Below are 14,434 nucleotides of genomic sequence, written 5' to 3'. Positions count from 1 at the left end.
TATTGGTATTCTAACTTTCCTTGTTTATATTTGGCACATATTTAGCGTCTATGTATTAAAATATTTTAAAAGACGAAATCAATAAGGTGATATTAACTCATATATGCTTGTCGTGAATGTTTGAATGTTCCTAGAATCAGATGATACAGCACTTGATTAACAAAGTATTGCAAGTTCCTATATTAAATATCTTTACTATAAGATCACTCCTAATAGAAAATATTAATTATATTATTTACACAATAATATCCTTTTCTACTTATATAAAATCTTCTAAATATATATTTTCAACAAAGTCAATATATACACAATAAAAATAAATATATACACAAAATACATACACAATAAGTATATATAAATGTATAGGGATGTAAACACACATATCTATATGTGTATATCTATCTATCTATCTATCTATATATATATATATACATACATATATACATATATTCATATATATATATATATATATATATGTATATAATATATATATATATATATACTATATATATATATATATATATATATATAAAATGTATATATGTACATATATATATATATATACATATATGTGAGAGAGAGAGAGAGAAGAGAGAGAGAGAGAGAGAGAGAGAGAGAGAGAGAGAGAGAGAGGGAGAGAGGAGAGAGGAGAGAGGGAGAGAGGGAGAGAGGGAGAGAGGGGGGGGGGAGGAGGAGGGGAGGGAGGGAGGGGTGGGGGGTGGGGGGGAAGGACGTAACTGCTGATAACCACACAGTTTACCTGAATTGGAATTTTCATTGACTACAGATCATTCAGCAGTTGAAAATGGCTCTTATTATACAGAATTGCGAATAACAGTGATGATAATACCACAATTATCATGATTATGACCGTAACACTAAATGTCAAGTCAGTGTTTTATAACATATATCTTAAACTAAATATGAACAGCATATCCAAACAAAAGTCAGAGAATTCCACTGCAGGACTTTTCCCTTCAGATAGTTTTGCCAGACGGGCTTTTCCCTACGCGTGGTTATGTATAATCGGGCATTTCCTTGTTAGTGGTTCGGTGTGGGCAGAGGTCTTTCTTTACCTGTAGTTCCGTGTTAAAGACTGATTGACTTTATTTTAAGCTTTGTTACTGTCTACCTTTTTCATAACTCACGAAAAGAGGAAGAACAAGGAAAAAGTTTGAAAGTAGTTCAAATCTTTCCTTTCTTATACATAATTATTCATCACATACTGGTGAACTGATGACAATGCCCAGCGTCATAAAGAAAAGTGATTAGATGTACCTAATGATGGCGTGCGTGTACGTGTGCGTGTGCGTGTGCGTGTGCGTGTGCGTGTGCGTGTGCGTGTGCGTGTGTGTGTGTGTGCGTGTGTGTGTGTGTGTGTGTGTGTGCGTATGTGTGTGCGTGTGATGATAATATTTTTTTTAAAGTAATAACGATGATAACCATGACTTCCGTATCACAAAGACAACAGAAAGGAATATATGACAGTATTTAAGGACACTATAAGCAATAATGATGATATTCATAATCATTAAAGACTATAAACCTGTCCTAAATAATCAATAGAACAACCGACTTTTTTGTAATCTGTGACATATCTTTATCCTTTCATGATAAACATTATACAACTTATTATTCTTGCGTATACCTATTTATCAAAAATCATTATTTGGTATTAATTACAAGTCAACCTAAACAGAGTTCGTGATCTAACTAATCAAATTTGCGACTGTAAGATTAGTATAACAGCAAAGGCACATAAGATAACAATAATTGTTAAAGATAACAATAATTGTTATTCTAAGATGCATCGGACAACGTGAAGGATAACTTGCATCTTATGAATTTCATTTACCGATTATATACCAGAACTATAGATTAATAACACATAAAAGTTCTTTAAGTTGAAAACACTCAATTCAAAATACTAAATATACGTCTCACAGAATAATAATTCCGTATTTGGAGTTGCCAGAGCACCTGGAGGTCGAACAATAATGATAGGTACCGCTTCAGGAAAGAAGATAGAAGATAACATAAGGACAAACAGATTCAGACCACAACAGACCTCTTAGCCAGGTGTAGAGTATACCTTGCGGCGGCTGCGACATGGTATACACAGAGACAGGACCAGGACTCGACGAACAGCGAATCAACTATCTGGTGACTTAATGTAGTGATTAGATGTACCTAATGATGGCCATAATGGACATCCTTGCTGCACTCAAGACATAAGACAGACATTAAAAGTAGCAAAAATAAGTTACAATAAAGTTAATGCTAATGATAATAAAATAATAATTTGGAGATGTGGAAGGCCAACTAGCAGGGCCATTCATTCGGATTGCACTTGCTCGTGTTTCGCGGTTGAAGAGTGTTCTCCAAGAGGATAACGTCCCCTTTCGAGCTATACACAGAGGCAGCAACAGGCCATTCGATTGTAAGTGGGATGAAATCGGTACACTGGTTCTGGTTTGTCGCTGTTCTTTTAAGAACTGCCATTATGACTTGAAATACATGCAACCACAATGAGTCTCGAAGTAGATGAACTCGTATAAGAAAAAGGTCACCCGAATATTATAAATTTCCCATTTTCATTAAGAGAATAATTATAATAATTGAAAATAAAAGACTACAGCGTGGGAAAATACAATGATAAATTGTGATAATTTCTTAGCCAGTTTTCATGATAGATTGCTTCGCCCCACTTGTAAATTCCTTCACGGTTGAAGTGGTCATTGGTAGGCGGTCAGCTCTCGAACTTCCGGTTCCAGAAACCTTCGCTATGGAACTAACAGTATATATACACACAAGAGGTCCTGGGTCTATATGAATTAGAAAACAAGTCCCAAATATAAGATATCTTGAAATAAATAAAAAATTGCAGCGCGACTCATTTCAATTCTCAATTATAAATACGGTTGTGAATGATTGTCCTTTGTAATGAAATTTGTCAAGTTAAAACGTCGTGCAGTTTTCGCTAATAAAGGAGCTAAATCTAGAGCCGTGATAACATACCAGATTTTCAATGAATTGCAGCCAATAGGAACACCACCAAAATCTCCACTGGTAGTAAACAGCGATTTTAATAGATTTATAATTGTCGAATTCCATGTTTGTGTTATAGAGACATTATAAAGCAGTATGTTATTAGTTTTAGATCTAGTACTTAAATTTCTTCATCTTAAAAACTTATTTATCTGTTTTCACCAAAGTTTAGAATTAAGTTTTGCTCAAAAATTTACTACATGAAGTAAGCATCAATGCGCAGTATTTGATTGCCCTCTTTTTGTTTCTGTTTACGTATTTTACTGAAATGTGAATTCCCATATATATATATATATATATATATATATATATATATATATATATATATATATATATTTTTTTTTTTTTTTTTTTTTTTTTTTTTTTACATATTTTCCTCAGTTATCAGACATAAATGTCTAGGGGAATAACTGACACTAATACATATTACTGGTAATTGTAATAAAAAAAAAAAAAAAAACACGTTAGTGAGTGAGCATCACAGCATGCGAGCATTTCGCATTATCTAAGTAAAGGTTTTGAAACAAACAAACAAAGACTCATGTATGTAACAATAAAATCGGATGTTGTCTTGTCTTACACCTCACAAGCATATACATTCATTGGACACCTTAGGTATAAGAACAACAGGCGATGGTAAACCTATCTCGTCATGATACCCACACAGTTACAAAGGTAGATTTTAAAAGATAATACATATTTTTTCTTTAATTCAGTTATCATTGTTACATAAGTGTGGCCAACAAACAGTATTATAAATGTTTTTATTTAGTAGCAATAAAGTTATACAATTTATATAAATTTCAGATTCAGATTCGCAAAAAACTGTAGTTATATATATTACGATGGTGATGATGGTGATTATGATGATGGTGACAATAATGATATTGATAATAATAAAAGTATTGGCCGTTGTTGATATTATCGTGAATATCATGTTTATATATTACCATACACATTTATGCTTTTATCATCGTCATTATAATCATCATACTGCTATTATTATTACGATTGCTGCGTCAGTTGCCTTGTTCTAGTCAACCTTTACGGAAACCACACATAGTATGGATACCAACCTTTCAGAGGCCATTTAGTTCAAAATCATACAACAATAAACTATTATATCATCAGTCGCCCTTATTGCTACTACTATTACTACTACTACTACTACTACTACTACTACTACTACTACTACTACTACTACTTTTACTACTACTACTACTACTACTAAAATTACTACTGTTACTACGACTACTATTACTACTTCTATAACTACTACTGATGATGATGATTAACAATTATGATAACGATAATTGTAATAATGATATCATTATCATTACTACTATTTATATTGATATTAGTATAAATGTCAAACGATCGCGTTCCTTTCCAGCGAGGAGTCAGTGCCATTTTCCCCCATCCACTCGTTTCTCTCTCGCTTCTTCTACAATCTATAATATAAAGAAACCTTAAGCTGCCCTTACATTCACGTTGGTACTAGAGCCACCAGGCATCAAATAAAGGCTGGTTATTTTATTTTGATGTTTGATTAAAGGCAAACAACATTGATCATGCATTGGGCCGTTTGTGCAGTCAGTGAATCCGCATTCCAATCCAGGAAAACGCTCTATTCCACACCTACTCGGATATAACAATCAATTAGATATTTTTATAAATATTTCTTGGAAGTGTAAGCAGGTACATTGTTTTTGTGTTTTTAAATTAATATATTAAGATTTCAATGTAAGATAACCTTTGAGTTAATAGTAAAGAATATGATAGCTAATTTATAGAGGGTCAGGAGTAGGTGCGGGATAGACGGACATCCACGAACGTAAACATTGGTTACGAAACACACTGACGTCAAGGCAAGAATTTATGAAAAGTCTTGTTACGAAAGGTCACCCCTTTCGTAGTCTAGTGGGAAGTGATACAATAAGAACCTGAAGTCTGGAAGAGGAGGAGGAATGGTGATTATAACAATAAGACATATGAAGAAGAGAGAGAAGAGTAAGAAGACTGGATAATTATTTCCTCTTTCTTGATTGCATCAGATGCTGGCAGCATAGATACACCAACTCGCCCAGGTGCAAGGCGTCCTTTGTACAGGTAAAATCAACTTTTTATCTTCTCAGTTCCTTAAACTTATGCTTGTAAGATGACGTATGGCATAAAATAAGTTATTGTTTCATCTAGTTATTACGTTCTTTACTGTAACTGTGGAACAGGTTTTGATGCAGAAAGTTATGTTGACCATACACCAGAGGAAGGAAAACAGACAGAAAAAGAAGAAAGAGAAGAAGAAAAATTCAAAGAAAATTTAAAAAATAAAGAAAAATCTTTGTCACTAGAGATGAAGTAATTAGAATTATAAACAAAATGGATTGCAAATATTTCCTATTAGAACTACCCTTATGACCTCACTAAATTTGTCACGTTCATTACCCATGGTCAGAGCAGTACTTTCCATCTTTGTGCATGTGTCTCCTTATGATATATAAACACCATTCTTAACTTAAGTTTCCCAGAACCCTAAAATTTGGATATTTCCTTAATTTTAGGAAGAAAAAGGTTATAATTTTTAGTGTTTATAACATGACAGTCAGTATATATTGTGGTTGCTACACTTTTTGTTATTAAGTTCTAAATTGACTGAGTATCACTATGTTCTTATTGTTATAAGTATAGCTAGGTATAAGGAATATCTAATGTTAAATAAAGACTTTTTCTTCTCTCTTGTTTCAGATTTGACTTCAGAAAAGATTACTGAAAAGTAGCACCCAAAAATAATCAAGTAGTTTGGCCGCAATATATTGAAATGAATAATTCATTGGTTGTGAGAAAGCAGTATATGAGGATACTCTCAGAAGTGACAAGATACTGTTCACAATATGCCTTTGTTCCAAAACACAGTCCATGTGAAAATTGGGCTGTGGATCAAATGCAAGAGTTCCTTGACAATCACAGAAAGATATTTGTGCTAACAGGAGCAGGTATATCAACAGAGAGTGGTATTCCAGATTATCGCTCTGAAGGTGTGGGTCTTTATGCTACAAGTAGTAAACGTCCAGTGCAGTTTAAGGTGAGTAAAAGATGCATGATTGTTTTTTAATTGACTGAAGATTCTTTTTCTCTATTGAGTCTGTGAGGTTTTTGAAGTAAAGATATGTGTATAGAAGGGCATATGATACTGTGTTGTTATTGTAAGTAAAGCAATAATTGTTTTTCAACCACAGACTTTCATGGACTCAGCAAAAGCTAGACAAAGCTATTGGGCAAGAAATTACATGGGATGGCCGAGGTTCTCCACTTTCCAGCCAAATATTACTCATCTGACTCTTGCTGAATGGGAGAAAAAAGGGAAAGTTCAGTGTGTTGTAACCCAGAATGTTGATCGCTTGCACCACAAAGCTGGGAGTACAAACGTTCATGAATTACATGGTAAGATGGTAAATCACTCTGGAGATGGTACTAAAAATATATTTGAATCTGTTAGTTTAAAGGATGATCACATTCTTATATTGTTACTATAAAGTGACTAACATCTCACCTCTCTCTCTCTCTCTCTCTCCAGGGACAGCCTTTAAGGTTATATGTATGTCCTGCTCAAAGATGGTGGACCGATATAGCTTCCAAACCAGGCTACGGATCTTAAACCCCCACATGTCCTCCCACTCATCTGAAATTCGGCCAGATGGTGATGTAGAGCTTTCAGAGGTATGTATGTATGTTTGTCTTCTTATTATAGGCAATGAGTCCTGGATAATTAACATGTTTTTAAAGCTAATTGTAGTTTGCATTTTTCCAAGATTGCAGTATATGTAGTATTTGGTGAAGGCATTTTGGATATTAAAAATGTCAGCAGTTGATGTATATTTATGTTTGCTTTTCTGGTAAAAAACTGCTGAATGCAGGGTAAAAAGAAAGGTGTAAGCTTGTGTATATGTAGTGATATAAGGAGATAAGGAGAATTTCTGTGTGGAGATTGAATAGTTGTGCATTTTTGTTTATTCTGTTTTAAAGTAACAAAAATGATACAAATGATACAGATTAGAAGGAAGATGATAAGCAAATACACCAATAACTCTTTTTCTTTTCAAGGAGGAAGTTAATCAGTTTCAAGTACCACCATGTAAACACTGTGGTGGCATCATGAAACCATATATTGTCTTTTTTGGAGATAATGTTCCCAAGGAACGTGTTGAGAGAGTGAAGCAAGAACTCAATGAAAGTGATGGCCTGCTAGTATTGGGGTCCTCATTATATGTTTATTCAGGGTATAGGTAAGACTGTTTAAATTATATATCATATTATAGTTTTATATACTTCATGATTTGACTGAAAATAATATTTATGACTATTAAAATAAGCATTCTTTTCTAGGGGCATCAAGAATTATGTTAACATGTAAAAAATAATTTTTTACAGGTTTATTCTTCATGCTGTAGATATGGGGATACCACTTTGTGCTGTGAATATTGGTACTACCCGTGCTGACAAACACTTGGATTTTAGAATAAGTGCACGTTGTGGAGAGGTGCTTCCACAGATTGTTGTTCACTAGCAAGAATTTTAGATTTTGAAAGTTTTAAATAATAGTTTGTTATATATTTTAATGTGTTAGAATTTATTTTATATTAAATGTTTAAATTTATTTGAACAGATACTCTATCAGATAAAAGGCTATGAATGTACATTTTTCATTGCTGTATCAACCCAGTGTATGACTATTTTTTGAAAGATTTTGTAAGTATTGTCATATACAGAGAAAATAATTATTATGAGAGAAATTGAATTTCTGTCTATCTTGTGTAAATGTGTATTAGCTTGTATATATAAATATTTATATATTTATTTATTTATGAAATAATTATTTGCATCTTAAAACAAAGCTCTGCAGAGACTATCCATTAGCTGTATGATACAGTCATATGTTGCCTGCATCTATGGCTACATACCAGTGCTGTATGAAAGGCATTTGAATCCCTAAGCAAAGCCTGCTATTGGTGCTCCATATTCCCTGTCAATGCTGCCATAATTACTTTTTCATTAGTACCCCCTTTGAGCCATTTTGACAGTGCTCCTTCGGGGTATCTCAGATATCAGATGACATTATAAGATGCATAGACCCCAAAGCTGGTTGATTAGATGTAACAGCATAAGAGCAATACGGATTTGATTCTTATATTGCTGACACGGATACCAGTACATGATACAAATACACAAGCACACTTTCATATATACATACACATGCAAAACACCCATCAACTCATGCACACAAAAATGTACATCTGTATTTGTAGCTGTAATATTTAATGTGGACAATAGCTTTTATTATGTTCAGAATTTGTTTTGAGAATTTAATATCAATTATATTAAACTATAATTATGTTTTTATTAGTCCAAGTAAAGAAAAAAATAGTTTAACAATGAGTAACAGATCTAGATTTTACATTAAACTGTGATATAAGTCTTTGTATTACTGACCTATCTGACATCATAATCCAAGAGTTGTGTAATGAATTTTTAAATTTATCATCAGTCAAATGAAACTACTGTATCCTATTGTTTCCTATATCTATTTCCTAGTAAATAGTGTAAATGTACAGAACTGCTACGACTGTGGAAGTTTTGAATGAAATAATGTAGTACTGATATTAATGATGGCAATACTAAAAGTAATTGTAAAAATACCAGTTATACCATTATGAGAATATTAGTGGTTCAATCATAATGATAGTGATTATGATAATAATAATGTTAATGATGATAACAATGGCAATAATAATTGATGATGATAAGAATGATGATGGTGATATTTGTGGTAATAACACTACTAATAATAGTAATAACAGTGATGATAGTAATGATGATCATAATGACAGTAATGATAATAATAATTATTAGTATATTGTATAATATTGTTGTTATGATGATGATAACAATAATGATAATAATGAAAATATTGATGATAATGATAATGACAATAAAGATGATAATAATAATAATAATAATGATGAATATAATACTTAAGATAATATTAATCATAAAAACAATGTCATGCTAGCAATAATAGTTGTAAAATGATAATAGTGATAATAATTATTAATGATAATGATAATAATGGTAGCTTTAATGATAGCTGTTATGATTTAGTATTAATAATGAAGGTAAAAAATTTGATAATATTGACAATAATAACAGTAATGATGTAAATGATGATGAAAACAATAATGATAATGAATGTGATACATTTTACAAAAGTCAATGATGACAATATTGAAAGTAATAGTAACAATAACAGTAATTAATGACAGCAATATTGGTAATTCATGATGATAATAATCATAATAATGTTAATGATAACAATAATAAAATGATGATTAATAATAATAATAATAATAATAATAATAATGATAATAGTGATAATAATAATAAAAATGAAAATGATAGTTATGATAATAATGATAATAGTAATAATAATTATGATAATGATAATAATAATAATGATAATACTAATAGAAATGATAATAATAATAATAATAATAATAATAATAATAATAATGATTATAATAATGATAATAATGACAATTATAATGATAATAATAATAATAGTAATAAAATTAATGATGATGATGATAATAATAATAATAATAATGATAATAATAATAATAATAAAATTAATGATCATAATAATAATAATAAAATTAATGATCATAATAATAATAATAAAATTAATGATCATAATAATAATAATAACAATAACATTAATAATAATAATAATATAATTATCGATAATAATAATAATAATAGTGATGATAATAAGAATGATGATTTTAGAAATAATAATAATTATATTAATAATAATTGTATTAAAAAAAATAATAATAATGAAAAAAATAAAAATTATGATAATAATAATATTAATAATAATAATGATAATAATAATAATAATAATAATAACAATGACAATGATAATGATAATAATAATATTAATGATACTACTACTAATAATGATGATAATAATAATAGTAATAATAATAATGATAATAATAATAGTAATAATAATGATAATAATAATAATAATAATAACAATGATGATAATAATAATAACCATACTACTACTAATGATAATGATAATAGTAACAACAACAACAGCAATAATAATAATAATGATGATAATAACAATAATAATAATAATAATAATAATAATAATGATAACAATAATAATAATAATAATAATAATAATAATAATAATAATAATAATAATAATGATAATAATAATAATAATAATAATAATTAATAATAATAATGATAATAACAATAGTAATTTTATAAGATCCTGTATGCGACAGCTAATTTGATCACCTTAAAATGTTCTAATAAAGAGCAAGCAAAGCAGACGAAAATTAAGAAACCATCTTTGAAAGAAAAAATGAAACAAAAACAAAAACAAAAACAAAAAACAATCATAGGTGAAATATCGATTCTTAGCGAGCTTCGAAGACGTGTAAGAGTTCAAGGCCGAACATCTAGGAGGCTCAAGAGGAAATATAAGCTGGATAGTGATAACATTCTGGAAACTAAAGAAGTTATCAAACAAAAAAACAAACAATTGAAAACTCAAAAAGGTTCGAGAAACGATCAGAATTTTACAGGTAAAACCAAATTTTAAAATCCGATGCTAAGAAGTTTTGTAGGGAAGTGGGAAAAGAAACAATAACGTTAATGACATTGAAAAGATTAAAAGGTTTTGGGAAAATAAAAAATCTGGAATAGTGATAAAGCAAGCAACCTAGAAGCTGGGTGGATAAATAACTCAGAAGCTAAGAATGCCAACCTCCCAGAACAAACTTGGGATGACATTACAATTGAAGAGGTTAAAAGCATTCTCAATGGATGTCAGGGTGTTACATATCCGCTACATCAGACACTAAAAACCCTAAAAACAATAGGCCAATAACCTCTCTTAGCACAACATCCTTTTTGACTGACCGCATCTATTCCTTCTTTGACAGCAACTTGTTTCCTGATGAACAGAAAGGATGCAGGAGAGGATCCTACGGTTGTAAAGGCCAATTAGTATTTAATAAAATGATAATTGAGAACTGTAAGTCAAAGAAAGCATCGTAGTTTGAGTACGGTTTGGATTGGTTATCGTAAGGCCTTCGAAAGTGTGCCCCATAATTGGATTCTGAAATCTCTTGAATTTTTTTAATGAATCCCCAGTTATTAGCAATTTCCTGGGGTTAAATATGAGATTATGGAAAACAAATCTATTCTTGTCCCACCAAAAGGAACCCTAAAACCTAACTCTATCGACATCACTTGTGGTGTCTTCCAAGGGGACTCTCTCTCTCTCCCTGACTCTTTTGCATGACTCTGTTCCATTTATCACACGAACTCAACAACACTGACCGCAGTTATAAGATCGGAAATTGGAGCATTAACCACTTCTTTTTTATGGATGACCTTAAGCATATGTGTGCTAGGAATGGCGAGGATTGACAAGTGTGCGAATGCAACGTTTAAGAGAGGTAAATTTGTTGAGAGTGATTGTGTATCGAGATAACATCACTATCCGTAACTTAGACCAAGAGTGTATCAGTATCTTGGAATTAATGAAGACAACGTTATTCAGCACTCGAGTATGAAGTAAAATATCAGTAAGGAATTTTATCGGTGAGTGAGAGTGGTTCTTAAAACAATTAAACTGCGAACCGAGTTGAGGCGATTAACACCCTTGTCTTTCCTGTAGCAACGTACAGGATCAACTGGACAATATCTGATATCAGAAAATTAGATGCCAAGGTACGTAAGTTGATGACAGCTCATAAAATGCACCACCCTAAATCTGATGTTCACAGACTTTATTATTCCACGTAAGGACGGGGGTAGAAACCTCAACTCAGCTAGAGCTCACTTACAAAAGCACTACCATCGGACTTGAAAAGGCTCCTCTAATGAATGGATGTTACAACTAGTCAAACAACATGAAAGTTCAAAAAGAGCACATTCAATTGTAAAAGAAAGCGAGAATTACAACCGTGGACTGGAAAATGAAACCAATCCTGAAGAACTGTTAAACTGCACCAAACATGCGAAAGTAGCAGCCACGAAAGAATGCCTTCGCAAAATCAAGGAAAACCGGGAAAACAAGGCTCTACGGCCAGCACCCCACCGTACCAATGCTGATGTAGAGCTATTGAACGTCCATCAGTGGTTACGTGATACTGGTCACAAGTCGAAAGAGAAGACTTCATGGCTGTCCAAATCTTTTTCACATGAAACTTCCAAGCATTCTCCAGAATGGTGCAAATCCCATTGTCGCGACTGTGATAAACACAAAGGGACCATAGACCACCTTGTCTCTGGCTGTCCTGTCCTCGCACCAACAGAATATGAAAACAGACATGACAGATTAGGCCAATATATTCAATGGAAAACCTGTCAACATTTCGAACTACCTTGTGCAGTGAAATAGTAAGAGCACAAACCGCTGCGAGTAGTAGAAAATGACAAGATCGCTATCTCTGGGATATTATAATCCACACTGACAGATCCAGGCAAATAAGGCCCGACATAATTATCAAGAACCATGAGCATAAGAACTGCCTTGTGATTAATATGACAGTATCAACAGATAGGAATGTGTCTGCAAAGGAGTTCGACAAGCTATCAAAATGCAAAGACCTGCAAATTGAGATCGAGAGAATTTGGCATCTTAAAACGACCGCAGTACCAATAGTCATAGGAGCTCTTGGACAAGTCAACAAGAACGTGAAAGGCTATTCCCTGGCAAACCTCCACTACAGGAGCTACAAAAGATAGTCCTAAACAGCACTGCCGGGCCATATCTAGAAGGCCCGGGCGAAGTTAGAACTTCGCAAATCTCAATCGCATCGCACTGCACACAGGCGCGAGAAGTTGCAAATGTCGCCTGGAGGTTACTGATGTGGCTGGGAACCACGGCGGGTAAGGAATAAACTCAGCCGAGTCAGCACCAGCTGACACCCGTTAGCGAGTCGACATTAGTCGACACAGGCCTGGCTCCCTTCATGGGCATAGCCCGGGCGAGGCTCAGCTTCGCATATCGGACTTATCCTTACCCTTAGAACTACACGCCTCTTAAGAAAGGCTCTTTCTACCTAAATCACTTTAGGAATTTTATTTTGTTTCATAGATTTGGTAGTGTTATACCATTTAATTGCCCCTAGTTTCTGGGTGAAACCCGGCAGTATGATTGTAAAGAACAGATAATAATAATAGTAATAATAATGATAGTGATAATATAATGATAATAATAATGATAATGATAATGGTAATAATGATAATGATAATGGTAATAATAATAATGATAATAACAATGATAATTATAATGATAACAATGATAATAGTAATAAGTAATGATAATGATAATGATAGTAACAATAATAATGATAATTATAATAATGATGACAGTAATAATAATAATAATGATAATAATAACAATAATGATAACATTAATGATGATAATGATAATGACAATAGTAATAATAACGATGATCATGATAATAATAATAATAATAATGATAATAGTAATAACAATGATAATAATTATGCTAAAGTTTAATAATAATGATGACAGTAATAATGATAATAATATTTATAATAATAACAATAGTGATAATAATATTAATGATGATAATGGTAATGACACTAGTAATAGTAACGATGATCATGATAAAGATAAAAATGATGATAATAATAATAATAATAGTAATAATAACAATGATAACAATTATGATAAGGAAATGATAATGATGATAATAAAGATAATGATAATGATAATAGTAATAATAATTATAATAACAATTATGATAATAATAATTGTATTGATAGCAATAATAGTAATAATAATAATAATAATAATAAGAACAATGATAATGACGATAAAAATAATTAAAAATAATGATAATAATGATAATGATAATAATGATAGTAATAATTATAATCATAATAATGAAAAGGATAATATAATGATAATAATAGTAATAATTATAGCATTAGTATTATTAGTAATACTACTACTAATGATAATAATAACAATGATAATGATAATAGTGATAATGATGATAATTAATGATGATAATAATGGTAATAATGATGATAAAGAAAAAAATATAATAACAATAACAACAAAAAAACAACAACAAACAACTACAATAATAATAATTGTTACTATAATTACTATTATTATTATTATTATTATTCTCATTATTATCCTTATAATAATAATCATAATAATGATAATGATAATAATAATAATAATAATAATAATAATAATAATAATAATAATAATGATAATAATAATAATAATAATAATAATAATAATAATAATAATAAT

The 14,434-nt window shown here is 30.9% G+C and overlaps 1 protein-coding gene across 1 annotated transcript; it reads left to right on the top strand.

Moving 5' to 3' along the window:
• The first annotated feature begins 4,879 nt into the window (after nt 1-4,879).
• On the top strand, nt 4,880-8,518 carry LOC125039523 (NAD-dependent protein deacylase Sirt4-like). The gene is made up of 6 exons (XM_047633550.1): nt 4,880-5,157; nt 5,794-6,130; nt 6,285-6,489; nt 6,623-6,765; nt 7,150-7,331; nt 7,477-8,518. The coding sequence occupies exons 2-6, from the start codon at nt 5,867-5,869 to the stop codon at nt 7,610-7,612; spliced, it is 930 nt and encodes a 309-aa protein (XP_047489506.1). The 5' UTR covers nt 4,880-5,157; nt 5,794-5,866; the 3' UTR covers nt 7,613-8,518.
• Nucleotides 8,519-14,434: the final 5,916 nt, after the last annotated feature.

Source organism: Penaeus chinensis, chromosome 27 (assembly GCF_019202785.1).
Source record: "Penaeus chinensis breed Huanghai No. 1 chromosome 27, ASM1920278v2, whole genome shotgun sequence".
NCBI lineage: Eukaryota > Metazoa > Arthropoda > Malacostraca > Decapoda > Penaeidae > Penaeus > Penaeus chinensis.
The sequence above is the reverse complement of the archived record's forward strand: the minus strand, read 5'-3'. Positions and strand labels throughout refer to the sequence as shown.

Coding starts and splice junctions, on each gene's coding strand:
- LOC125039523 (XM_047633550.1), top strand. CDS start 5,867: ATGAATAATTCATTGGTTGTGAGAAAGCAGTATATGAGGATACTCTCA. Junction 6,131..6,284: donor AACGTCCAGTGCAGTTTAAG/GTGAGTAAAAGA, acceptor TTTCAACCACAG/ACTTTCATGGACTCAGCAAA. Junction 6,490..6,622: donor AAACGTTCATGAATTACATG/GTAAGATGGTAA, acceptor CTCTCTCTCCAG/GGACAGCCTTTAAGGTTATA.